The sequence below is a fragment of the Colletotrichum truncatum genome (genome assembly GCF_014235925.2).
Source record: "Colletotrichum truncatum strain CMES1059 chromosome Unknown Contig_0003, whole genome shotgun sequence".
Lineage (NCBI taxonomy): Eukaryota > Fungi > Ascomycota > Sordariomycetes > Glomerellales > Glomerellaceae > Colletotrichum > Colletotrichum truncatum.
In genome coordinates this window covers 1,095,566-1,118,764 of record NW_027222400.1, presented here as the reverse complement: position 1 = coordinate 1,118,764, position 23,199 = coordinate 1,095,566, and the positions used below count along the sequence as shown (strand labels likewise).

General features: G+C 47.5%; 8 protein-coding genes across 8 annotated transcripts; 4 read left to right on the top strand and 4 right to left on the bottom strand.

Moving 5' to 3' along the window:
• Positions 1–786: 786 nt before the first annotated feature.
• Positions 787–1,812, top strand: CTRU02_205185 (glycosyl hydrolase family 61; the record flags this gene model as incomplete). Its single annotated transcript, XM_036724236.1, has 1 exon — positions 787–1,812. The coding sequence occupies one exon, from the start codon at positions 787–789 to the stop codon at positions 1,810–1,812; it is 1,026 nt and encodes a 341-aa protein (XP_036583863.1).
• Positions 1,813–4,803: 2,991 nt separating this feature from the next.
• CTRU02_205184 (cytochrome p450) lies at positions 4,804–6,523 on the bottom strand (the record flags this gene model as incomplete). Its single annotated transcript, XM_036724237.1, has 3 exons — positions 4,804–5,792; positions 5,843–6,224; positions 6,290–6,523. 3 exons carry the CDS (start codon positions 6,521–6,523, stop codon positions 4,804–4,806), a joined length of 1,605 nt encoding a protein of 534 aa, XP_036583864.1.
• Positions 6,524–8,951: 2,428 nt separating this feature from the next.
• On the bottom strand, positions 8,952–9,470 carry CTRU02_205183 (uncharacterized protein; the record flags this gene model as incomplete). Its single annotated transcript, XM_036724238.1, has 1 exon — positions 8,952–9,470. The coding sequence occupies one exon, from the start codon at positions 9,468–9,470 to the stop codon at positions 8,952–8,954; it is 519 nt and encodes a 172-aa protein (XP_036583865.1).
• A 1,242-nt stretch (positions 9,471–10,712) lies between these two features.
• Positions 10,713–12,080, bottom strand: CTRU02_205182 (uncharacterized protein; the record flags this gene model as incomplete). The annotated part of the gene is made up of 1 exon (XM_036724239.1): positions 10,713–12,080. One exon carries the CDS (start codon positions 12,078–12,080, stop codon positions 10,713–10,715), a length of 1,368 nt encoding a protein of 455 aa, XP_036583866.1.
• A 1,007-nt stretch (positions 12,081–13,087) lies between these two features.
• Positions 13,088–14,605, bottom strand: CTRU02_205181 (acyltransferase; the record flags this gene model as incomplete). Its single annotated transcript, XM_036724240.1, has 1 exon — positions 13,088–14,605. One exon carries the CDS (start codon positions 14,603–14,605, stop codon positions 13,088–13,090), a length of 1,518 nt encoding a protein of 505 aa, XP_036583867.1.
• A 1,545-nt stretch (positions 14,606–16,150) lies between these two features.
• CTRU02_205180 (glycosyl transferase) lies at positions 16,151–17,449 on the top strand (the record flags this gene model as incomplete). The annotated part of the gene is made up of 1 exon (XM_036724241.1): positions 16,151–17,449. The coding sequence occupies one exon, from the start codon at positions 16,151–16,153 to the stop codon at positions 17,447–17,449; it is 1,299 nt and encodes a 432-aa protein (XP_036583868.1).
• A 1,464-nt stretch (positions 17,450–18,913) lies between these two features.
• On the top strand, positions 18,914–21,211 carry CTRU02_205179 (uncharacterized protein; the record flags this gene model as incomplete). Its single annotated transcript, XM_070204513.1, has 4 exons — positions 18,914–18,963; positions 19,036–19,298; positions 19,437–20,443; positions 20,636–21,211. The coding sequence occupies 4 exons, from the start codon at positions 18,914–18,916 to the stop codon at positions 21,209–21,211; spliced, it is 1,896 nt and encodes a 631-aa protein (XP_070061617.1).
• A 1,355-nt stretch (positions 21,212–22,566) lies between these two features.
• CTRU02_205178 (CFEM domain containing integral membrane protein) lies at positions 22,567–22,967 on the top strand (the record flags this gene model as incomplete). The annotated part of the gene is made up of 2 exons (XM_036724243.1): positions 22,567–22,678; positions 22,759–22,967. The coding sequence occupies 2 exons, from the start codon at positions 22,567–22,569 to the stop codon at positions 22,965–22,967; spliced, it is 321 nt and encodes a 106-aa protein (XP_036583870.1).
• Between the last annotated feature and the right edge of the window lie 232 nt (positions 22,968–23,199).

Genomic DNA, 23,199 nt, shown 5'->3' with positions numbered 1-23,199 from the left:
GTCAAGTCCGGTCACACTTACCACAATGAGAAAACAATTGATGAAGAGGCAACCATTGGGTTGCACATTTCATCCTCCTCTTACCCCAGTATTTCTTACCCCCCAATCACCGTAACCCCACATCCCCGGTTCTTCGATGCAACCACGGCTCCTGTGCGGCGTCGCATTTCTCGGTGCAAGACACCCGAGATTTCCTAATTCTGCAGTTTTCTTCTTTGACGACACCTCTTCTGGACTGACATTTAAGCCCTCCCATGGCAACATCCATGTGTCCTTACAACGTGGCTCCCAATCAACAATGCTCGGGCTCAACACCAACGCCCAGCCTCTGATTCAGGCATTCCGGATGAATTTGCCCCATCATGGCGCTGCAGTGGTGTACTCGTGACAGTCACAGTCTGCATGTAAGCAAGGGGTGATAGGAGCGACTGCTGAGGAATCTGAATATTTCCTAGGCCCTTACTTGGCCCATACTGGGAAACTGGGCCTAGCTCGCTGCACCGGTGGTCGTAACATGACTCTTTCGCGATGGCACAACAACGAAAACCGTTCTCCATCACAATATTAACGGTCTTATTGGGGTGGTCAGGTAATCTAAACTGCAGTGTTGTGCGGTTCAGTCGGCACACCTCTTCGGCTCCAGATGAAGCACTATATATGCTGCGTCTCTCATCGACCAGAGTGCATTTTGCCTGAACTCATCACTGCTCTTCACCCAAATCATCGGGCTGCTCTTCATCATCTCAGGACGCACTTAATCTATCTCCCCAAATTCTGAAGTTGATCATGGGCAACCTTACCTATTCTTCCATCTTGCTTGCCTTGGCAGCGACGGTAGCTGCTCACGGCCACGTGGATTGGCTCGTGGCTGATGGCGTTGCCTACCGCGGCTGGGACTCCCCGGCTTTCACCTATTCGCCTCCCAAGGACCCTGTCGTTGGCTGGAAGATCGACGCCCCTGACAATGGCTTCGTCGAGCCCGTCAACTTTGGTGGCCCAGACATCATTTGCCATAGATCTGCCACCCCGGCTGGCGGTCATGCTACTGTTGCCGCAGGAGCCAAGATCCAGCTCATTTGGAACACATGGCCTGAGTCTCACAAGGGCCCTGTCATCGACTATCTTGCGAAATGCAATGGCAACTGCGAGACTGTGGACAAGACCTCGCTGAACTTCTTCAAGATCAGTGCCGAAGGTCTCATCGACATGTCTCTCCAGAATGGCAAATGGGCGGACGACGTTCTGATGGCCAACAACTTCACCTGGACTGTCCAGATCCCCTCGAATCTGGCCCCTGGAAACTACGTCCTTCGTCACGAGATGATTGCCCTGCACTCTGGTGGCAACCCCAACGGCGCCCAGGCCTATCCTCAGTGCTTCAACCTTCAAGTTACCGGTGGCGGCTCCCTTGCGCCTGCTGGTGTAAAGGGTACGGCTTTGTACAAGGATACTGACCCCGGCGTTCTCTTCAACCTTTACACAAGCCCTCTTGTGTACCCTATCCCAGGCCCGACTCTGGTGGCTGGGCTCCCCTCTACCGTTGCCCAGAGCACTGCTCGCCCAACAGCGACTTCAAGTGCGACCACCCCTGGAGGCGGCAACACTGGTGTTGCCACCACGCTTAAGACATCCACTGGCCCGGCTCCGGCCACCTCCACTCCTGCGCCGCCCGCTACCACCACTCCTGGTGGCAGCACTGGCACCGCACCGAAGTGGGGTCAGTGCGGCGGTCAGGGGTGGTCTGGCCCGACGACCTGCGTTGCAGGATCGACTTGCCAGGTCCTGAACCCATTCTACTCGCAATGTGTGTAAGAGATGCCATTAGCGCTAGGAATATCTAGGTCTTTGGTCATGGTTTGGACACCTTCTTGTATATAGTTCCAAGATGTTAGCACACCTTCCAAAACACATACTTTAGTCTTGCCTTTGGCCGTTGTAGCCGCCTTCGCTTGAGCCATGCACCAGTATCTAGAATCTTGCTAAGATATAACTCTTACAGTAGCTGATCTAGTTACGGCGGCTATGGTAATTTCGAGGAAAGTAAAAGTGAATGTTTTCCATGCATGTAGAGAGAATACGGAACCCCCCTTTAGTTCCTTCGGCCGACGTTGTATCTAGTACACTGAGAATAACCATGGTGAATCCGAAACCGGAGAGCATCGTTTTGCCATTTAATTCTGGACAACGTACTATCTGACCGGTCTCAGCATCCATCATAGAATTATGCGTCAAAAGGTTTTATCTGTAGGAACAGATATTCTATTTCCTACTAGACTTTGCTATGATGGTTTGTTCCTAGCATAACTACACCCTTAGTTCTTTCATGTAATTTAGCCACTTGCTTTTCCTCTTCTATTTATCGGCAGTTTCCTCTGTTATAACTGTGGTTGCATTCGTCATAAGTGACACAATCCTTCAAATAGCCTCACTTCGAGTACTAGCGTCTTGCGGTATCTGAAATCAGTTAATACGAGTTAGAGTTTTAAGTCATTTTCATTTTCTCCTCTGTTATGCCTATAACAGTTGCTCGCTTAGCTGCCTGCTTATACGTGCACATGTTAAGTAGCCCGCTGGGTAGGCCTTTCTAAGAGCCCTGCTTTCCAGTATCACTGGATTTGGTACAAACTCTGCCAGGTAATTATGATCTTTCATCATCACAGCTTTTCCTTAGACTGGCAGTACGTCTTGACTGACCGAGCGATGATTGGGTTGAAGATGTCGTTTCGTCACGAGTACAGACAAGTAGTGAAACAAATGTGTTAGTATGTGCTGCAAGGACGATTTAAAAACTGGTTTCCAGCGGTCTTTCAACAACGCAAACATTGACAGCAGCCCCCGTTACTATTCGAAGAAGCTCAGACAATATACAGCGAAGCAAAAGCGTCCATAAGAGGTCAGATAACTCCTTCTCTAGCACCTCTTCCTTTCAATCGCATCCCATAGTAGTGATTTGAGTGTCCTCTTGAAACACCATTAGAATTTGGCAAAGCAAATACGACTTGAAGGCAGGAATGGCTGCGTTAAGCTCTAGGGAATTCGAAATGGCTGTTTGGTTGCAGTCATCTATAATGCTAGAACTTATATTTTGGTTGATGTCGGCACAAGATATCTTCCAGCAGTTACCTTGATTTCTTCTGCACTACCTACCTAGTTCAAACTCGATGTATGAGGTACGATATCCTCCGACAGCATAAGTTAATCTAGAGTTAGAGCGCAATTATGGACAGCGTCGAGAATATTTGACATTTCACCCACTCGAATTATCAGAATACTAGATTCAGAGGAGCTCGGATACGTTATGGACATATTTGATGTCGTGTCACTCATAAGAAGACATGTATTCCGTCGCTCAATACCGGTATCATAAAAATCTTGTGTCATGATATTTGTGAATATAAGATGAACAGGGTGTGTTATTTCCAGGAAGCAAAACAACAGTTATTCAGAGAATCTTTCACTTGAAGAGATTATGAAACTGTTTCGGTAGCCAAGCGACTGTGACATCAAGCTGTATAGATAGAGTACTGCCAAGAACGATAAGATAGAGAGCCGTTTTATACTGAGTCTACTAAAATTCCTCTCATTCAGACCCTTCTTGTATCGGAAGTTAAACACCAGTAAGAGACTTGCCTTTGAAGGTTTGAACTGTGGGCGTGTAACTGACTGTGCGAACTGATTTGTCTCAACTTCTTCAGTTCTTTCCTTGCTTCAAGTGTGTTGCCTCGGAATATGGCAGTTTTAAAGGCCAAATTAACCGAGTAAGTTTCGGGGGCCATGAACACACCATGTAATGTATCAATAATCGATTCGGGGAGATAGAGTGGCGGGACATGAGTCGCTTCTTTCTTTCTTGCGGCCCCTAATTCACATCCTAGGCTTCTCCGGAGCTCATACTATCAACTACCTTCGCTTCGCTGCGTCAATATTGCAGTAATAAAGCATGAGGTATGTTTCAATTTTTAGCGTGATTAAGTTCATTGAAGTGGGCTGCTGTACAATGTGTGGTGTCTATTTCTACCCTGCGGCGATGAGGATTTTTAACATCTGTCACTGAATCATTTTCATGAGCCACTAATAGCTGCGACCACTTCAATATCACGATGTTTCCCCCCAAATCGTGTGAAGTGGTCCAGCACCACTCTTCAGATAAGACTACTGAGATGTACGCTAATCATAAGTAATACCAGCAATATAGAACTTGACCTATTGTCAAATAAGTCATTTCTCATAGCTTCAGGCTCTACATTCACTTTATAGATAGCTCCCGGCCATTCCTCTTCTAGCTATTACATACCCCAGCAATAGTAGTGCAGATAGTCTATTTAACGTTAACTTGCCTTTGATAATTTTACTCAACTGGTACACATACCTTCGGCACTTTAGAAACGCTGTAGTGTAATTATCCTAGTCTTCCATAGAACCTTAAGGAGATGCCCCCCCCTTTATAAAGTGCTTGGGCAGGACGCTGCCAAGGTTTCACTGCCTTCAACACCCAATTCAGGCCGACAAGAAGAGTCGGCAACCACGTAAGCGTAGCGTACCTGTCTAAATGTATTAGCCAATGGGATGTTTATCAGCAGCAATGCCCTTTTAAGACTAAAACAGTCATGGGTAGCCGGTGTGATTTCAGTTTCTACTGGCATCAAGTCCCGAATCAACCGTGATTAAAGTACGACATACTGAACGTTAATTTGCAGAAGGTATCGTAGCGTTCACCGTTATTTAGAAAGTGAACACCCCACTTGTTGTAATCAAAGTCTATTGATACGTGCTTCAGCATCCACAGCCAAGCAGAACTACTGTCTAATCCTCGGTCTTCCTCCTGATTCTAATCTTGGCGGATTCGGGCGGAAACATAGCCTCAGTTAGCCAATAGTTGGGCGGCCGCTTGCCGTTGTACTCCGGAGGAAACTCAACATCGTAGTGGCCCAACACGTAGGAAATGATCATCTTCAACTCAAAGTCGATTAAGAATCGACCGGGGCATGCGTGCTTCCCGTGGCCAAATGGCAGGTACTCAGGCCCGGTTGTGACGAAGGTGACGGGCGCTGTCTTTTCATCCTTGGCAGCAGCCTCTTCGCGAATTCGGGAGAACCGGAATGGATCATACTTCAGCGGATCATCGAAAAGTTCAACATCCGTAGCGGCAGGAAACCCCAGGAAGGAGGTGAGCGTGCCTTTAGGTAAATGATGACCATCTGGACCCTTGAAACCATCGACCATGACCTTACGCATGACAGCACGTGAACCAAACGAGTTGAGACGAAGCGTCTCACGGGCGACACTGTCTGCTTTGGTCATTTTGCTGACTTTGGATTTCGTCCAGCTGTCGGTCCCATCTTCATAAAGAACACGGCTGATCTCGTCCCGCAAGATGGAAACCGTGTTAAACTCCTCATTTGAACCGATGATGTTTAGCAGCATGTTTGTGGCTTGGATGCTGGTTTGATGCATTGAGCCGAAGTTGGCAGCTATTAGGCGCCTAGTCATCATGTCGATATTGTTGAACTCTTGAGGGCGATTCTTTTGGGCATATCGCGCCATCATTTGCAAGTGGTCTTGCTTGTGCGGGTGTTCCGGATCGTCTGGTGCGTACTGTAGGCTTTTGACACGTTCGTCCCAAATGGGCTGAAACATCTTCTTTAGCCTATTGACCTTTTGGTCCACCCCCAGGTTGATCAGATATCCCATAACAGGACGCAGCATTCTGGGGCTACCACCAACAGCGCCTGCGTTTGTTATGAGACGGTCGATGATTTCGTAGTTCAAGTTGAGATAATCTTCATCTCGGCCTGATGTCTATTAGTTGCAAATTTCGAGCTTAGACGGAGATATGTCTTACATATGGGCAAGCCGATAGTGAAACGGCCTGCGGCCTGGCCCACAACCATTCTTATGGCCGAGTAGAGATTGATCTCTTTCCATTCTGTATCCGTACCAAACCACTTGTCGAAGGCGACACCCAACTCATTGTTCATGGCAGCGCAGATATTCTCTAGTACGATGTTAAGCTCCGTCTTGACCAGGTGTCCTTGCCAAGCATCTGTAACATATACGGAATCTCCGAGTGCGTAGTGCACTTGATCAACCTCTGCGAATGCTTCAGTAGGGCTCAGCTTGGCTTCTGATTGTGTCTGAATCCATCGCAATGAGCTTGATGGCAGGACCACTTCGTGGCGGAAACCAATGCCGGGGAGCACAACAGGTTTTCCTTTTTTCAAAAACTGGTTGAACACCAACGATCAGCACGGCGTTCGCCTTGGCTGTGAAATTAGGGGGATGCACACACATTATCGTAAGCTTCCCGAAACAGACCTGGGCAGTCAGTGTAATACCACCATACGGTGCGAAAGCTAAATCTCGTAGCTCCTTCTGGCTCACCAACGAGTGCGACGCCTTTGGGGTACGGGATCTTGTAGAATGTTCGGCTGATTAGGAAGAGAATGAGAGTGCCCCCCAACGCCAGGAGTCCGATCCCAGACCAGCTGTTGAGCGTCGGAAACAAAATTGAGGTGGGAGCCATTGTGGTCAACCGGTTGAGGGCGTGTGCGACGCGAGTCGGAATTCAGATTCGTCGAACTTCGTAGTGGACTTGAGGGGAAGCTCTGGGGTATTTAAACGCGTCTGATTACTGTACAGGCAGCACAGGCTACATTCTATTACCATGTCTTTGATCGAGTCGGATGAGGAGAACGTTGGACCCGACCTGCAAACTAGCAAGGATTGACCCTGCTAGTGACCTTATGGGCCGTCCTCCCTAGAATAAATGATGACCACATTAAAGTTTTCCATAGCTATTCTTGTAATCTCCATGACCTTACAGCATGTATTCTAGTGCGCGGACATTTGAACTTTCCGACCTGAAGTGAACAAAATGGTACTCTTGTATGCTGGGTAACTGCGGAAAGTCCGAGGTCAACATAAGCGACTGAGCTGACAATCCCTGTTACTTTGCGCGTAAGCCATTAAGAATGACTGGTCAATCGGTGGCTCGAATAAAACTCGAATCGAGCCTATGGGCATGAAGACTAGAGTGTACACCTATGATTAGTGCATCTGCGTTGGCGAGGCATCATCAGTACAGCAGATTCTAACGAATTGGGCGCTGTAGCTGTCTTACAGTTCCTTGAATGGGATACCAGCAAAGACTTGAGCACCTTAGCTGGAGCCTAATTTTATTGGATCCCCATGCCAGTAAGCAGCCACTTCCTTCGCTTCCTTATGAAGTAGTCCGTATTCTATGCATGAGGTGAGAAAAGGACAAAACTTGATTGGCTAATGTGTGTTCTTCGTGCTTACTTCATATTCAGGGGTAAGTAGTGGAGATGTCACAACCTTGCATCGAAGTGCGAGGGACATACGCGTGCGACAATTGGGCAGCCAAAGAACAACAAGATGCCAGAACAAAAGATAGGCGAGCGAACCCTAGACTATATCCTGCCTAGTTCCGAGATTCGCTCTCCTCTGCTGTCCCTTGGTATTTGAAGTAATATCAAAATGAAAGGAGCGAGAATCCAGTGAAAAGCCGCGAATGAACAGGTCCCCCCCAACCAAAGGCCTATTATTTATCCCACTTTGTACCTACGTTCCAAGTGCCTCCGGTTTTTGAAATCTCCAAAAATGGACGATGAGGGAATCGAACCCTCGACCACTCACATGCTAAGCGAGTATTATACCACTAAACCAATCGCCCATATCATGATCTAGCCCGGACTTGAACCGGAGACCTTCAGTGGAACAGGATGAGTTGTCGATGCAACTCGAACTGTTAGACTGACGTGATAACCAACTACACCACCAGACCAGGTTGTTTGGGTACCAGGGCTGCGTGTGGATGGCTTCAAGTGTGGCGCTCTAATCCTGGCAAGGCAACCGTAAAACACAAGCTCTGGTTGGGTCGACTTAAAGTGGGACACTGCGGATGGGGCTCTATTACTGTCGTGGGGGCCCGCCCCTTAGGGTAAAGGTCTAACCCAAACAGCTGATGACACCAGCAGATATGGTATTTGGAAACGTTTGAAATTGGATCGCATGATGGAACCGAATATGTGCAAGAGGGCCTCATTACCGCCTGCGGGGACTTCACCATTACTATGGCGGAAGGGCAAGAGTCTCACGAATCGACATAAAACTGGTGCCGAAATGTAAGACAATTAACACATTTTCCAGGCGGACAAGTTCTGAATCTGGTTTTTTTTAGGATCTTGACAATTCTTGATTCAACTGCCCCTAGTTTTAACCACGTAGAAAAGCTGGATTTATAAACCAATCATAGTTTAGTAGATTGGAGATACCTTATCAATTTCACATTCACAAGGTACGAGTATCGTTTTAAAGTGGTCTATTGTGCTGTTTCTACCGTGTAACAAAGAAGTGAAAGGGGTCGATGTAAAGGAAAAACGGTCATGTGTACATAAGAGAGGAAGAACAAGAATTCAAAATATAACCAATGAGTCAAACTTTTGCTAAATACATGCGTCAAGAAAAGGTTGAATTTCAAGGTCTTGCCAATCATCGGATACCAACGACGCGGACACAACGTAGACGGCGTGGAATTTGACTTGTATTAACTCATGTTAATCTTAACAGAACCCTTAAGTGCAGAACCGCATGAAAGCCTTCTTAAACATAATAACAGATAGCAAGAGACGATTTAACATAATGTCGTGGATCCTTCCAAAACAAAAAGCCAAACTGGCGAGTGACCTGTTGATAGCAACTCAAAATCCTTATGGTAACTTGACTAAATATTTTACAAGCATACTCGATATACAGCTGCAGATATCCATTTATTATTAATCCAATTCCTTCTAGCAGATTCAAATCTCAGGCTGATTGATGGTCATTCAAAGAAAACGATTGATGTTCACCGTCATGCAAGATATAGTGCCGCAACGAGTGTAGTCGTATTGACAATCTTGCGCACCACTTGTGATATCCCTGAGATGCACCTATTGTTTTTCTTCACTCTTCGAAGCGGGAACCTTGTCCTCGATTGTGATGTTTAGCTTCAACTGGTCCTTTACAGCGTAGCTTGTTATCGTGATATGATAGTTCATGCCGTTGGGAAACGTGTACGGATCTGCCGGGTTTTCCGAAGGGAAGGTCCACGCTGCGTTTGTGTTACCGTCGTTGTACTTGGTTTTATAGTGCGACTGGATGGGCTTGAAGAAGCCTCGTTCGGGAGACTCGATGCCAACACAGAATGATTGCAGTGCCTCCATGTCCTGCCAGCAGAGAGCAACATCGTCCCGCCCGCTCTCTCCGAAATAACAGCCTTTCGTCCAAGACATGGTCTGCTCTCCACCTCTTGCTGGTAATGAATTGCTGCCAATATCCTGAACCATCCGGGTGTCGGGCGCCGTCGGATGCGTATGCTCTGCCAGGGTAAAGCCCACAGAGGCGAGATTCGAGAAGGTGAACGAATGATCTGGAGTGATCATTTTGAGTGTTTGTGAGTGAGAATGCATTGCTTGTGATGGGGGATGCTTGAAGCAATCCGAATTTGCTGGAGAATGGTTGTTTAATGATCTCGACTTTGTTAGTTGACCTGCAACGAAGAATGCGATTTGTCTCAGGGAAATCTCTCGCAGGCAGAGACCTAAATGCTTCGGGAGGGCTTTGACAGCTTTCAAGGAATTTAGCGTTCAGATATATTCCCCAACAATTGCCGACCCCTACTGACAACATGCCGCTTCCGGCAGGGCTAGACCGATCTGGCTGTCTGGTGGCACTCACATGGCTTCCTTATGCTTTGTCTTTACCGGCTCAATTCGGCACATACCAAGGAGCCGCCATCTTTTCGTTACTCAATGCAGGCCCGACAACTCAACATCGCCCGGATGCAGTCTACAAAGTCTAAGTGCCTAGTCGGGAAGATTATCCAACTGGTTTTATATCGTCGTTCGCCACTTGTTTTTTTGGAATGTGGATAATTATTTCTGCTTGATGCTAAGCCCATTATGGACATCCTTCGAGCATACACCAATGATCGATTCTTCTTAGATAACATCATATAGAAAGAAAACCGCCTTGGAGTGGATGTTGGAAATCATTGCTGCCCGAGTAAATGGCGACGTTCCTGCGTCGCAAAGTTTTTCTCTTCTTCCTGTTCCCATTACTAACGTCCCTGACGTCTTCTAAAGTACCCCAGAAAGAAGATTGCGGGTCGATCAAAGAGCGTACCTTCCTTTGACTCAGAGTTCCTTATTCATCATTCATGATGCGAGGTGGGGAGCTGGATGTTTTACTATGCTCGCTTTTCTTAGATCGTCTAGCAGCTGGGGGTGTTTGAGACATGATCAGGTGAGTAGCTCGACTATGGCCTGGTGTATTTGAACAAAGAAAAGGCCAATATTTCATATCAAGGCTCTAGGAGCCTATTTACCGTTATTATGCAACTTTCAAATGCCTAGAATCCAATCCGGTTATTCTTTGAAGTTAGGTATGCTTTATATTCTTTATATGTGACCACTTCTGTCGGCTTTGCCGTTGACAAAACGGCTGTAGATCATATCCCGAAAGCAAATGGTTTTGAAAAATGATATGAAAATATACTAAATGCCAACATTTGGCAAGAAGGCAGTCGAAACGACCATTAAAATACTATAAATTCGTCTATCATTAGAGCTGTGCCAGTTTACCAATCCCACCCCGGGAATCTTGATAGCTGTACTAATTTCTATGGATTTAAGCTGGAGTTGATGATCTCATCAGACCTCCAAACAGGTCCCAAGCTCAGTCAATAAATCTTTAGCAAGGACGTCTATACCACCTGTCCGCTCGTCCTCGATTCCAAAGGAAACAAAAATCACATCATCCAAGTATCCATGATATCTTTGCTGATTCGATTTCCAACTCATGGACGTGACGTAGAACATATCCGAACTTCCGTTTTCTTTTTTCTCACGTCCGTGAATCCATAGAGGTTTCTTGGAAACAGCGAACATCTCAAATGGAGCCCTCTGTCGGAATACCATCGCATAAGGCTCATACTCGCTATGGTACCGATAGTATGTCTTATGCTGGAATATTGCAAAAATGAAAGTGTTGTCGTTACTAGGCTTGCAGTTCGGGTCGTTTCGCTCACAAAACGTAACACTCAACGAATTGGTTGCTTGGTGAATTGACTCGTGGTCCGGCGGTAGTTTCGGCATGTACTTCGACAAGCAGCCTTCATCACCAAACGCCAAGGGCGCAAGGTCCGTTCCTGCAGAGCCGTCGGGGTTTAGCTTCGAAAAGACTCGCCTCGGTGCGATGTCGTGATGCACATAAGCGGCGCCCTCCTCGTCCCAGAATAGGAACCAGTTCTTCTCCATTGTGTTCCAAGGGAGCGGGCGTTGAAGCTCCGTTCCTGTCCCGAAACCCTCGTTGAGTGAGATCGGAAACCCCCAGTTGCCTAGTGTCCGAAAGTCTTGCATGTGCTGCCCGAAGCAAGCAAAGACAGAGTTGGACCCATAAATGATGAATGGTGCCTTGGGTCCATGGAAGACACGAGCGTCGTGAGGTCCAATGTTTAGAGCGACATAAGCTAAATTAGGAGGGCACTTATCATCGCCGCCCTTTGTTGCTGCAATTGGAAGAACGGTTGGTGCTTCAGTACATGTAAGGCCTTGCAACGTGAAGACTGCATTGCAGACGATCTCAACATGTTCGATGGAGTTGTCCTCTGCTTTCCGCTTCTGGGCGACGATGATGTAAGTGTCGCTCAGGGTAGGGTGGGGAATAATGTTGGGATTGATGGTTTCTTCATCAGCGAAGCGGATAGAGAAGAACTTCTTATCAGGAGTTGATATCGACAATAACTCATGATGTGTCTGCTCTGTAGCAGCCGTGGCAGGGTTCGCGATGGCATATGATGATGCGGTGGGCACCGCGGAAGGTGGAGAAGCCGTTAATGACGGCCCAGAATGTGGCTTCAGCTCATCGACTTGTTTCCAGGTTGGTGCAAAGATATGATCGAACCAGGAGTTTGGTCCTGCGGCTGAATCTCTAATATCTAGGCAACGAAGGCCAATGTAGACAAGTAGGAGGAAGGGCCCGACAATAACGACGACACGTTTGAAGTCTCGTGCTAGCATCGCGAGAGGATGTCCGCATACGCCGGCTATGCGGTACTCAGGAGGACTTTGTCCTGTTACTTCTTCGACCAAAGTTAAGCGAACAGGCACCGGAACTACGGCACAAGCAATGCCAATGCTATGTGACCATCCACAATGTTGCGAACCAGTTTCTATCCCGCTGTTCACAATTGCATCACCAACGATACCAAGGAATGTGGGGGATGGGGATCAAAACTTTGTGTAATGGAGACAGCATGAAAAGATGGGGAACTATGGGGAGAAACCTGTCCTGTGATGGGATCGGCGGAGAAGCAAATGAATTGATGTCGAAAAACGAGCTTCCCCTCACTTTCGAGCCTGCATCCCTTGCTAGCGTGGGATGGTCAGGTAACATGGCAAACAGGCCATTACTGCACAACGATAAGCAGCTCTTGCAATACAATAGTAGAATTGAAGCAATGATTTGCTAGAATTCTTTCCAAGCATGTGAGCATGTGAGTGCCTCGGTGAGCGGCAACGAACCCCGGTCAAAGTCGATTCCTTTCCCCTCACGAGCGTCCACACCATCACCCAAAACAGGGTGGAATTCCGTTGGTGCATCATTATTGGATTTTAATATAGCTGCAGGTCGACGGAAATCTGCAAATATGCGAACAGTGCATGATAAGCCTTGGCAAGGCTGTTAATCAGCAAGGGCCTCCAACTGACTGGAGATCGAAGCTACTTGTGATCCCGTTTGCATGTGTGTGCTATGGATTCACAGGGACTGAGAGACGTCGGCACTTGGTTCATCATCTCAATTATGGTATTTAGGCTTTACAGTTCGTCTGAAAGGCAGTGCTATTGGATGTCACAAATTCAATTCCAATGACGCTGTCTTCGGCCTTTTGCAAATGTCCTTGTGTAGCTGATGAACTACGGCATTATTAATCACTAACTGTGTGCTTTTATTATCATTCCATATTATTTTAAAACTGTGGATTTTATGAAGTGGTATTGTGATATTATGATGCTGAAAGTCTGTCTTAGGCCTTAATTGGCATTGACGGCGGAGGGAGGGTTCTCTTGTAAAGCCACTGGGCGAACTTGACACTCGGCTCGTCAACGAACCTCGTAACAATTTCGGCGAGCCACAAAGTGAGAGGCAAAAGAACCAAATGCGGGAGGATGAAAGCCGGTTCTAAACCAAGAGGCCCTGACTTGGGCAATGGAAACTTGTTAACCAAATGCGCCAGATGGTGGCTTTTTGATTCCATCGACCAGCCAACTGCCGTGTAGATGCGGTCGCCCAGCGTCCCGAGGACAGGCCCGTGAACCAGATAAAGGGCAAAGGAAATCCGGCCAAGGTATTGGCAGAAGCGTGTCTCGAAAAAACGCTTCAGCCAGCCAATTCTCGGGACTGAGGCCACCATAAAAACTGCCGCCCAGAACAAATAGAACCATTTGTAGTCAAAGACGGCTTGGGGCTTTAGCAGTGACAAGTAGTACCACCCCCGGTTCTCCCGCATCCTGTTCACGTCGCCAGTGTATGAAGGAACGCCGCCCAAGTACATCGAAATGGCGAATAGATGGTAGTAGATAAAGGTTTTAGCTGGCTCGACTTTCTTGAAGATGCTTGGAAGATCGTCTTTTTTCGCGAGGAGATCAAGGTCGCAAAGCATCATGCCCATGACAAACATGGCACCATACCAGCCGTCGGCGATGTACATGAAGTAAAACGCGAGGCCAGCTTCGCACCAGAGTCGAGCATTCCTAGTGCATCGGGATAACGCTAAGAGTGCCGTATAGACGATAATTGATCCTTTCATCTCGACTGGAATGGACCACAGATGGGGGTTCCAACTGAAGAAGGGACTGCCGCCAGTGGTGAAGATGAAGCTGAAGTTTTTCAGCTCGCAGTACCACAACCAGACATCCTCTCGCCAGGTAGAGCTTTGTTCGACGTTGCTAACCCAAATGTTGAACATGTGAAGAAAACCCATGAATAAGAAAGTGGTTGTGATGAGCGGCAGGTAGAGTCTTAGCCACCGTCTAAAAAGTGCAGAGCCGACATTTTCTGCCAGCTTCGCGTGATCTCCGGATTGTATGAGGCTCAAGGGCTTTGCGGAGAGGACGTATCCTGAAATGACAAAGAAGACCGAAACCGCAAAATGGCCGCCGGTAAACATATGCCGTATACCAGGAAAAGCGATGAAGTGGTATTTGTTCTCGTAGCCAAAGGCGTTTTCGAAGATTCTGTTTTGAACATGAGGTTCATGTGCCCAGAGTTGGTTATGATGCCAATACACCAGGAGCGCTGCGAAACCTCGGAGTCCGTCCAGATAAGCAGTCGGTCTTAGTACCTCTGACTGTTTGGTGTTCTTAATCGGCCAAAAGAAGGTGCCTAGACTGGCAAAGTTCAACCGTGACGGGCGTCTTGTGCGAGTTAATGTGGCCGGCTTCCAGTCGGTTTCTTCAGAGAGCCATTTGGACCCTTCCGACCAGCCGGGCTTCACCTCGTCCCATTCTTTGCTGTCGAGAATGCCCTCATTTCTGGGAGACATCTTGAACAAACGCACACAAGAATGTTTCTGGGCTATTGGAACTGTCAAGGCAGCGTTGTCAGCCTCAAGCTGCTGGTATCATTTGCCGTGTGCTTTCTTCAAGGTTTGCCACCGCATGAGCGTGGCTAATAGTGCAGAAGGATCGCTTCATTCGTTCTTACTTCAGTAGTGGAGGAGTTGTTTTCGAGAAAGAGTCACAGCTCTTTTCAATATCCCAGGGGCACATGCGGGCTACATGGCCAGTCGGCCGGAGAAAGCTAGACTGGGGCTTCGTAGTATGGCTTGGCGTAGATCCCTGATTCCACTCAATGTCAAGAGAAACGTATGGGTCTGCTTCTGGCGATAGAATGCTTGCCCAGAGTGTCACGAGCTTAATGAGGGGCCAAATATGGGGACAAGGCATAAGAAGAATCCTAACACATGGTAGCCAGGTGAGTTCTGCGAAACAATCCGAGGTCAACAGCATAGATAATGCGGGGTGGCGGGTTGACCTGAGGATATCTGGTCCAACAAATGTCCAGGGCCCTGGTCGTATAGGCGGATATGCGGGGGAGGGACCGGGGTGAGATTGCACACAGCCAAACTTGGGCCAACATCAAGCATAGTCGTTCTAGCTGGCGTAGTATGGATATCACCAAATGTCCCTCATTGTGACGTAGATGCCATTCGCCAGTTGGAACAAAATCAAATGGACCGCAGCTTGAGCGGCGTAGCATGACTCGGCCCAGCTGGGAAGTGTGATCCGAACATGTGAATGACCTCGTTCGACTCTTGTATGCTGTCGGCTCAAATCATTGAATTCTGAGTAATGCTGCTGCAGTCTATCCTAATTGGGAAGGTTCCACCGCGCCCTGCTCCCCTGACTATCATAGCCGTTGGTGCCGGTGGTAAGGATCTGCCCAACTGGCGCTCGATCAAGCTCAACATCCCGGCGCTACTATGGCGCAAAATGTGGACATCCAACCAACGACAGACCTGCATCCCATTGTCACAATCTTTTTGTCTTTGATCCGCCGAGCCCTGTATCCTCTGTAGTCCAAGATTAGTGACTGGTGTAGGTGGTCCTGTGGTCGAATGAAGGAGGGAGGGCATCTTTAGATCATCTCCTGGTACCTACGTCTCGTATTGAGTTGCATTCGACTAGAGCTCGGCAAACTTACTGAAAAGGATCGAAGGGACAATAGTGCCAGTCAGCGGAGACGTCCCAACCACCAGATAGTAGGGACAAACACAATGCGACTTCGGCCCAGAGGCCTCGGCGACTCTTTCTCCTTCTTGGTCTTTACATCCTGGCTCGTGACAATGATGCACAGTTCATATGCGAGTGGGGAACGAAGAGGTGACCGAAAATGAATAGGGCCATCCCCGCCGCAGAATCGGCATCCTGTAGGTCGTGTGCCTGCATGTAGAAAGCCCCTTCAAAATACGACATGCATCCCACCGATTCTGATTTCATGCCCACTGCGTCCTACTCAAAGCTTGTTACAAAAGCTTCTTTGGCCGAGCACCCGTGATAGCCTTGAGCCTTGGGCGACTCCCATCAACATGGCTTCACCCATCATGAGCCCGCTGAGTCCATTGAGCCCTACGGGTTCCAAAACAAACTTTCTCAGGAACAGAGTCCCAACACAGCTAAGAAGATGCATCCCATTGTACATTGCATCTGTATGCATAATTCTCCTCCTTTTGAATACCGACTTACTTGGATCGGTGCCCAAACCGGTCCACCTCTCGAAGCGCGGTGGCCGTATATCGACGAGACCAACACGAGGCTTTCCCAAGAAGATATGGCAAAGCTGGAAGGTGGCGCCTTTTTCATTCGAAGGAGAACAAATACTTACTGCCAGAACCTGGACTGACAAAAATCCCGGCTTTCGTTATGAAGTACTCACCGACACTAACGACATGGAGTATGTTGAGGAGCACTATGGCCCAGAAGGCTTCGACCGGCCAGACATTGTCGACATGTACCAAAACGTCAACGCGACCATTATCAAGGCGGATCTGCTACGATACATGATAATGTACGCTGAGGGAGGAGTCTACGCCGACATTGACGTTGAAGACCTTCGTCCAGTCAGTAGATGGATTCCCGAAAGGTACAAAGAGGAGGATATTGACCTGGTCATTGGCGTTGAGATTGACCAACCGCACTTCAAAGACCACCCTATACTCGGGAAGAAGTCTATGTCTTTCTGCCAGTGGACCTTTATGTCACGTCCCCGCCACCCAGTTATGCTGAAGTTAGTTGAGAACATTATGAGCTGGCTTAACGACGTCGCCAAGACACAAGGAGTTTCCATCTCAGAGATCAAGCTCGACTTCGACGAGGTCATTAGCGGAACTGGACCTTCTGCGTTTACCAAGGCCGTGCTGGAGATCATGTCATCGAGGTCTAGATCAGGACCAGTGACATGGGACACCTTCCACGACATTGATGAATCAAAGGTCGTTAGCGGTATTCTTGTACGCGATGTCGAGTCTTTCGCGGCTGGCCAAGGTCATTCTGACTCTGGCAATCACAACTCCAGAGGTGCGCTCGTCAAGCATCATTATCACGCATCGAACTGGCCAAGCCGTCATCCTCGGTTCAGGCACCCAATCTTCGGTGAGGTTGAGAGATGCAACTGGAACATCGAGTGCGTGATGAAGTGGGACCAGGACATAGCGGCCTTCAACGCTCTGTCTCCAGAAGAGCAGAAGCAGAAGATTGAAGATCACGAAAATCTACAGAAATTTCAGACGCAGCAGAAACAGCCCGAAAAAAAGCAGCAGCCGTTTCAATTCTTACCCCAACAAGCCCTTCAGCCTCCCGCTAATCAAGAAGAGTTGAAGAAGAGTTGAAGGAGAGGTGACGCAGATACTCGACAGTTTCCGCGTCCCAGAACTTTGCGTCGCGAGATAGGCATACAACTTCTGCTATTATAAGGCTCTTGCCGTGCCAAGTTACTTGATCACTTGCGTCGGCCGTGCGTTGGCAAAGAACAGCAGTCACAGAAACACCGTGTGACTGAAGCAAAGCGTTGCTGACCGGGCTGATGGCAGTCATAAGGGCGAATGCCTTGATTGCAGTATGTCACGCACATCGTCTGGTCATAAATTCCTGGTATCTAGGCCGCTGTTTGATGTGTGGATTCGTTTTCTTTCATTCCCAATGAAGATTGAGGCAAACACTGGCATAATAGAAAGATGAATAGATAGGATGTGTGCCTTGGCATCGGTACGAGAGCACCAGGTAAACACCTGTGAATACCTTGCCATTGCAATGGCAGCTGCCCCAATCTCGACTGAGAGGTTGTGAAAACCACAGAAGACATACACGATTCACAAGATAGATGAAGTTTAATTTAACAATCCCAGTTACCTTCCGCACTAATACCGATTTTAAGACCTAGGGTGCTACTATCTTAAATATGCCACATACTTGTTCCCGTTGGAGAGAATGAAGCTAGTAAACTATAAAATTAAATTTCAATGTTCTATGGGCTTTCGAGAGGCATAAATTGAGTGTCATGATCCTCGGGGAAGAGTTGTAAGCGTGAGGTCAACAGGCACATGCCTCTTGATCGGGAATCTACCAGCGCCGTTCCTCCACAGTAGAAAGAATGCAGAGAACAATTTTCAAAACCACGTTAGTATTCATTTAAATATCTTCAAACCGATCTGAATCAAGCTTGTGCTCAAAAGACCATGGACCAGTAAAACTTCCAATCTTGAGGAATTCACTAGGGGCTCAGCTAGCCCTTTGCTCTCGGCGTGGCCCGAAAATAAAGAAGAAGGCCGAAAACAGACGGAAAGCAGAACTCGAAGTCCTAATTAGGCTTGAGGTCGTTATTGAGGTATACGAAGAATTGGGCTTCAACTTCTAGAATACACATTGGTGCGGTTTACTCTAACGGACTGGATTCATTTTACTTCCTACGCATGCATGCATAGTAGAGCAGTCTCAATCGTGATGATGTTTTACTAGGACGTCACCAATCAGAATGCTACATTTGATTATAGCTGAAAAAGCATGATTCAAAAACGCCAAAGCTTTGAACCGGAAGTAGTAAGCGATTGCAGCTGAACAATAAGGTGTGAGGTTTGTTTCAGGCGCCAGGTCGAATTGCTTTCTGGACTGCTATGATAACCCGACCTTGGGTATATTGCGCACAATAAACAGCATCCACTTGTCAATTTGAATAACATTGCATCACTGCAGAAAAGGAGGGCATACTTCCAGCTATTACTCGAATTTCCAACAGGTCTGAATCCAAGCAAATTCACCAAGGATTAAAGAAGAATTTCACACGAAAACTACCGAATATGGCGCTATTTTTGGTGCCATATAACAACGCCATGAGACTCGGCCAAGGGTATGAGTGGGAATTATCAATTGCCTTTCCACAAGCAGTTTAATGAAATGGACTGACTCAAGGCTTGTCTAGATTCAATTCCTACACCCAACAAATCTGTGTCGATGACGCCGTGGTAGTTAACAATGACCGCGCCGAGAATATCCTTCTAAATGATGGCACAACTATGCGAATACTTGCCCAATCAATGGCGAAGTGTTCAGCTTGGACACGCCAGAAGGAAGTGGTCGTTGAAAATCGTTATACTGGCTTCGGAGACCTTTCCCATCACCCTCAGCTCCAGGAGTATCCGGAAATGCAAGCTGACTTTAACAAGACCTCCGTGGTTATCGAGCGTAAGAAACCCCCATCTACTTATAGTTGCTGAGTAAATAACGCTTGGAAAGGTGTACGTGCCCAAACACAAGATGGATCACCAACTGCCAAAGCTGTAGGAAAGGAAGGAGCGTCAGATGCAATTGCTGAGTTTACAGAGCACCAATCACAAAATGTTGCAGAGAGCGTCACCGAGGAGAGCATGTCTGAAAAGACTGAGCTTGCCTCTTGTGTTTGCCCGCAAGATGGAACTTGCACTGTTGCATCAACAAAAGACCACAAGTCTGCAGACTGGCACAAACCAGAGGCGAGGCTGGCATCTGTCAACACCGCGATAATGGTCGCAGATGATGAAGATCAAGCCATTCTCCGTCGAATCGAAAATGAAAGGCTTCAGGAGCAGCGCGAACACCGAAAAGAGGTTGAAAAGGAAATGCGTGCTGAGAACCAAAAATGCCGGGAGGAAGCTCGTGAAGAGCGTCGAAAGATACGCGAGGAAACACGCCGCTTCGAGAGGGAGTGCCGAATGGAAATGTACAGGTCCATCAACAACGCTACGGATGACAAGGGCAAGGCCCTTGCTATGGGCAAAATGCTAGCCATGCTGAAACAGAACGAGTTCCCCAGGCGACTGAACGGCATGGGCCGCGATGAACATGAATACGTGTTTGACGCCAGCATAATGCGAGGGCCAAGTCAAACTGTCACCTACACTAGTCGGTTTGTAGACCGTCTGAGTGACATCACGGACGATATGTGTATTTCGGGCGCTCTCTCCATCAAGGCTGCCAAGATTGGCGGCAACGGCAGAGGCTCTTTCATCGACAGCGACAAATTCAAGGAGTCCGATTTGACGTTTTACATTTCAGTAAAGGTCGTCAACCAGACTATTAACTTTAAGGACGCGCTCCATTTCAATGATATTCAAGGAGTAAACAAGGAAAACTTTCAAAAAGTGTATGGAGACACGTTCATCTCTGGATTCCTAGAGGGAGGCGAGTTCAACGCCGTCGTCAGCATGAAGATTCTTGACAAGGCTGAGAAGTTGGATCTTCAGAAGGAAGCAAAGATTGCCTTCACAGCTGGCCCCATGGGTCCTGAAGCCGAGTCTAACATTGCTATTGCTCGAAATAAGATCGAGTCTAACACGGAGACTACGATTCAAGTAAGCTGGTGTGGCGGTGGACGAATAAAACCTATGGAGCAGCAATGGGATATTAAGAGCCTCATGAAAGCAGCAACACGCTTCCCTGATCTCGTGGCAGAGTGCCCCCAGAGGACGTACGCTATTCTTACTAAGTACGAAAACCTAAGAAGCTTCATCACAAAACATCGACCAGCTCATTCGAAACTTCAGTATGAGAATGCGCAGATTTACACAAATATGCTTATGGAGTCGTTCATGAGTTACAAAACGCTATATAAGCAGATCTCCGACCAAATGTTTCAAGTCCGCCAGAAAACGATGGAAATTGTGCCGTGGGAAGTAAAGGAAGCTTCTGAGGTATTTGAGAAAGTGGACAGTGCCCAAAAGTCGGCCTCTTCTACTTCTGCAGTTACAGTGCAGGCGAAGACCACCGAGTCAAGCACGAAGAAAGACGGATTTTACCCCTATATTGAAGACAACAGCCCGTTTGAGGCAACTATCGATGGGCTTGATCAGGCACGCCAGGCTATCCGGCGTCAAATGGCTCGCATTGTTAATGAAGTCGACGCAATCGAGGTGAACCCTGGCATTGCGACCGACGAGGACCACTGTGAGCCTTTTCAACCTCCTGCCTCATTCGAAATGCGAATTCCTGTCGTTACTACTCCAGAAATCCTGCCCCATGAGAAGATGCCTTCTATGAAGCAGCGCATCTTCAACTTGATGCGGCGACGAGTTCGTCTTATTTTTAGGAGGAAAAGCTGTGGTGAACAAAAGAGCCAGTGAAAAAAGTCGACAGGGTGGTCTCAATCACAATCTTTGCAATGTTGGAGATAGTTTCTGCTGTTGCATAGCTGAACGAGACAGAATGTCTTCGAAAGGCTGGCATTCAGAGCATTTTACGTCTCCATTAGGCATCGCTCTCATCCGCTGTCCATTTTAGGGCATTTCAATCATTCAGACAGTTAGTTCACTGCTTGTTATAATGTCCAGCATAGAATTACATTCATTACCTAGTTCATTTCGGTGATAGGCCTGGAGAAATTGGAAAGCGCAAGGTCTAGATATAATGCAGCCAGTAGGCTTCTTGGAAACGCACAACACCATCATTAGGCTCTGTGTACTTACCAGTTTAGAGCCACAAATGCCTCTGAACCTTGCTCAAGTGTAAGTTTTGCTTCTCTCAACAGTCATAGCCACACTATCAAGCTTATGTCATATGGCCTGACGGCCGACATCTAGCTGCTTTTACAGCCACCTAGCACTCGAAACCCAAATCGGTCAGTTAGAGAAAACCTAGCGACCTTGTTGATGGAAAAGACTCGTTAAAGAATACGCCCTCTCATGGCAATTTCATAGGTTCGCGTCTGACACTAAACTTGTTGCAGGGATGCTGTAAACCGACTGCGGCCAAGCCCAGTCAAGCAAAGTTTGCTTGCTTGCTACTTTTGCATATTCGTTCAATGGGCGTCTAGTATCACTGCACCGACTGTTCATCATAGGCTTCTAAAACTCTAATGCAATAGTCATGTCTCACAAGTTCTTTGAAGCAAAGTGTCTGCGGGTGGAAGTGGCCTGGCACTTTTTTAGCTTTGTCGATACAAGCATTCTACACAGACTGGAGCACATCATACGATGATTGTCTCGACCAATAACATGACCAGGCCTCAGACTGTGGCGTTTAGAAGCGGGATATCACAGATTCGCCGCCCGTCTCAATGCCCGTTTTCATCAACTTCATGCGCCACATAGGAGCATTCATCCATGAATTGAGACGCCGCGTGCCACATATTTAGCAAAACACCGCCTTCTCTGTTTCCTTTACAAGTTAAGAATCGCTGGTGGATTTTTTTCCCGAAAACACACAACCGAGAATGAGGAAAAGCATGTTCGCCTGGATAAGTGTCTCACTCTGCTTTGCTGTAGCGGTACAGGCAGCGGCCAATCCAGATCGAAGAGAAGTTTCGCCAATTGCCTTGATAACAAAATCACCGAGTTGTTCGGTAAGTAGACATTACTTTCAAACCAGGAAAATTACTAGTCTCGAGAAATCACTTGCTATGAGACGGCTTCATCGTACAGAGAGTTAACCGAAGTGCTCTCATGCATAACAGACGCCATGTCTTCTCGAGGTCTTCCGGATGGGAGAATGCACCCTTGACAGGCTGTCGGACTGTGTTTGCAACAACATTACCCTTCAAGCTAAGGCATCGGCGTGCATTCAGACATCTTGCGAGTTTCAAGATCAAATAAGTAAGCGTTGCAATTTCTCGTGTTCTTCTTTTATATTTGACGTGACGATTGTCAAACTTACTTCCTACTTTCCGCATCAGTTACTGCTCAAGCGTCACGAGAGCTTTGCCGGGGGTATCCAGTTGATGAACATCGCCGCCAATCTTGTCGACTACTCTTTAGCACTCTCCCAGTATTCACTGTTGCTATTGTTGTACTTCGGTTTATCGCGAGGCGAATGGCTAAAATAAAGCTTTGGTGGGATGACTGGACAGCATTGATGGCTCTGGTAATGCTTTTCCACAAATGACCATACGTGCAGTATTCAAGCCACAGACATTAACAGCTGCAGGTCTCCATGTTGGTTACAGTCGGTTGTGGTGTTGCCCGTAAGACTTCCTTCGTCACAGTAGCCCATCAACAAACAGATTCACTGATTTCACAACTGAATAGATGTTTCACTTGGCTTCGGTTTGCACTACTGGAATATCGAGCCAGAAAATGCGATACCCATTCTTAAGGTTGGAAACATCTAACCCCTT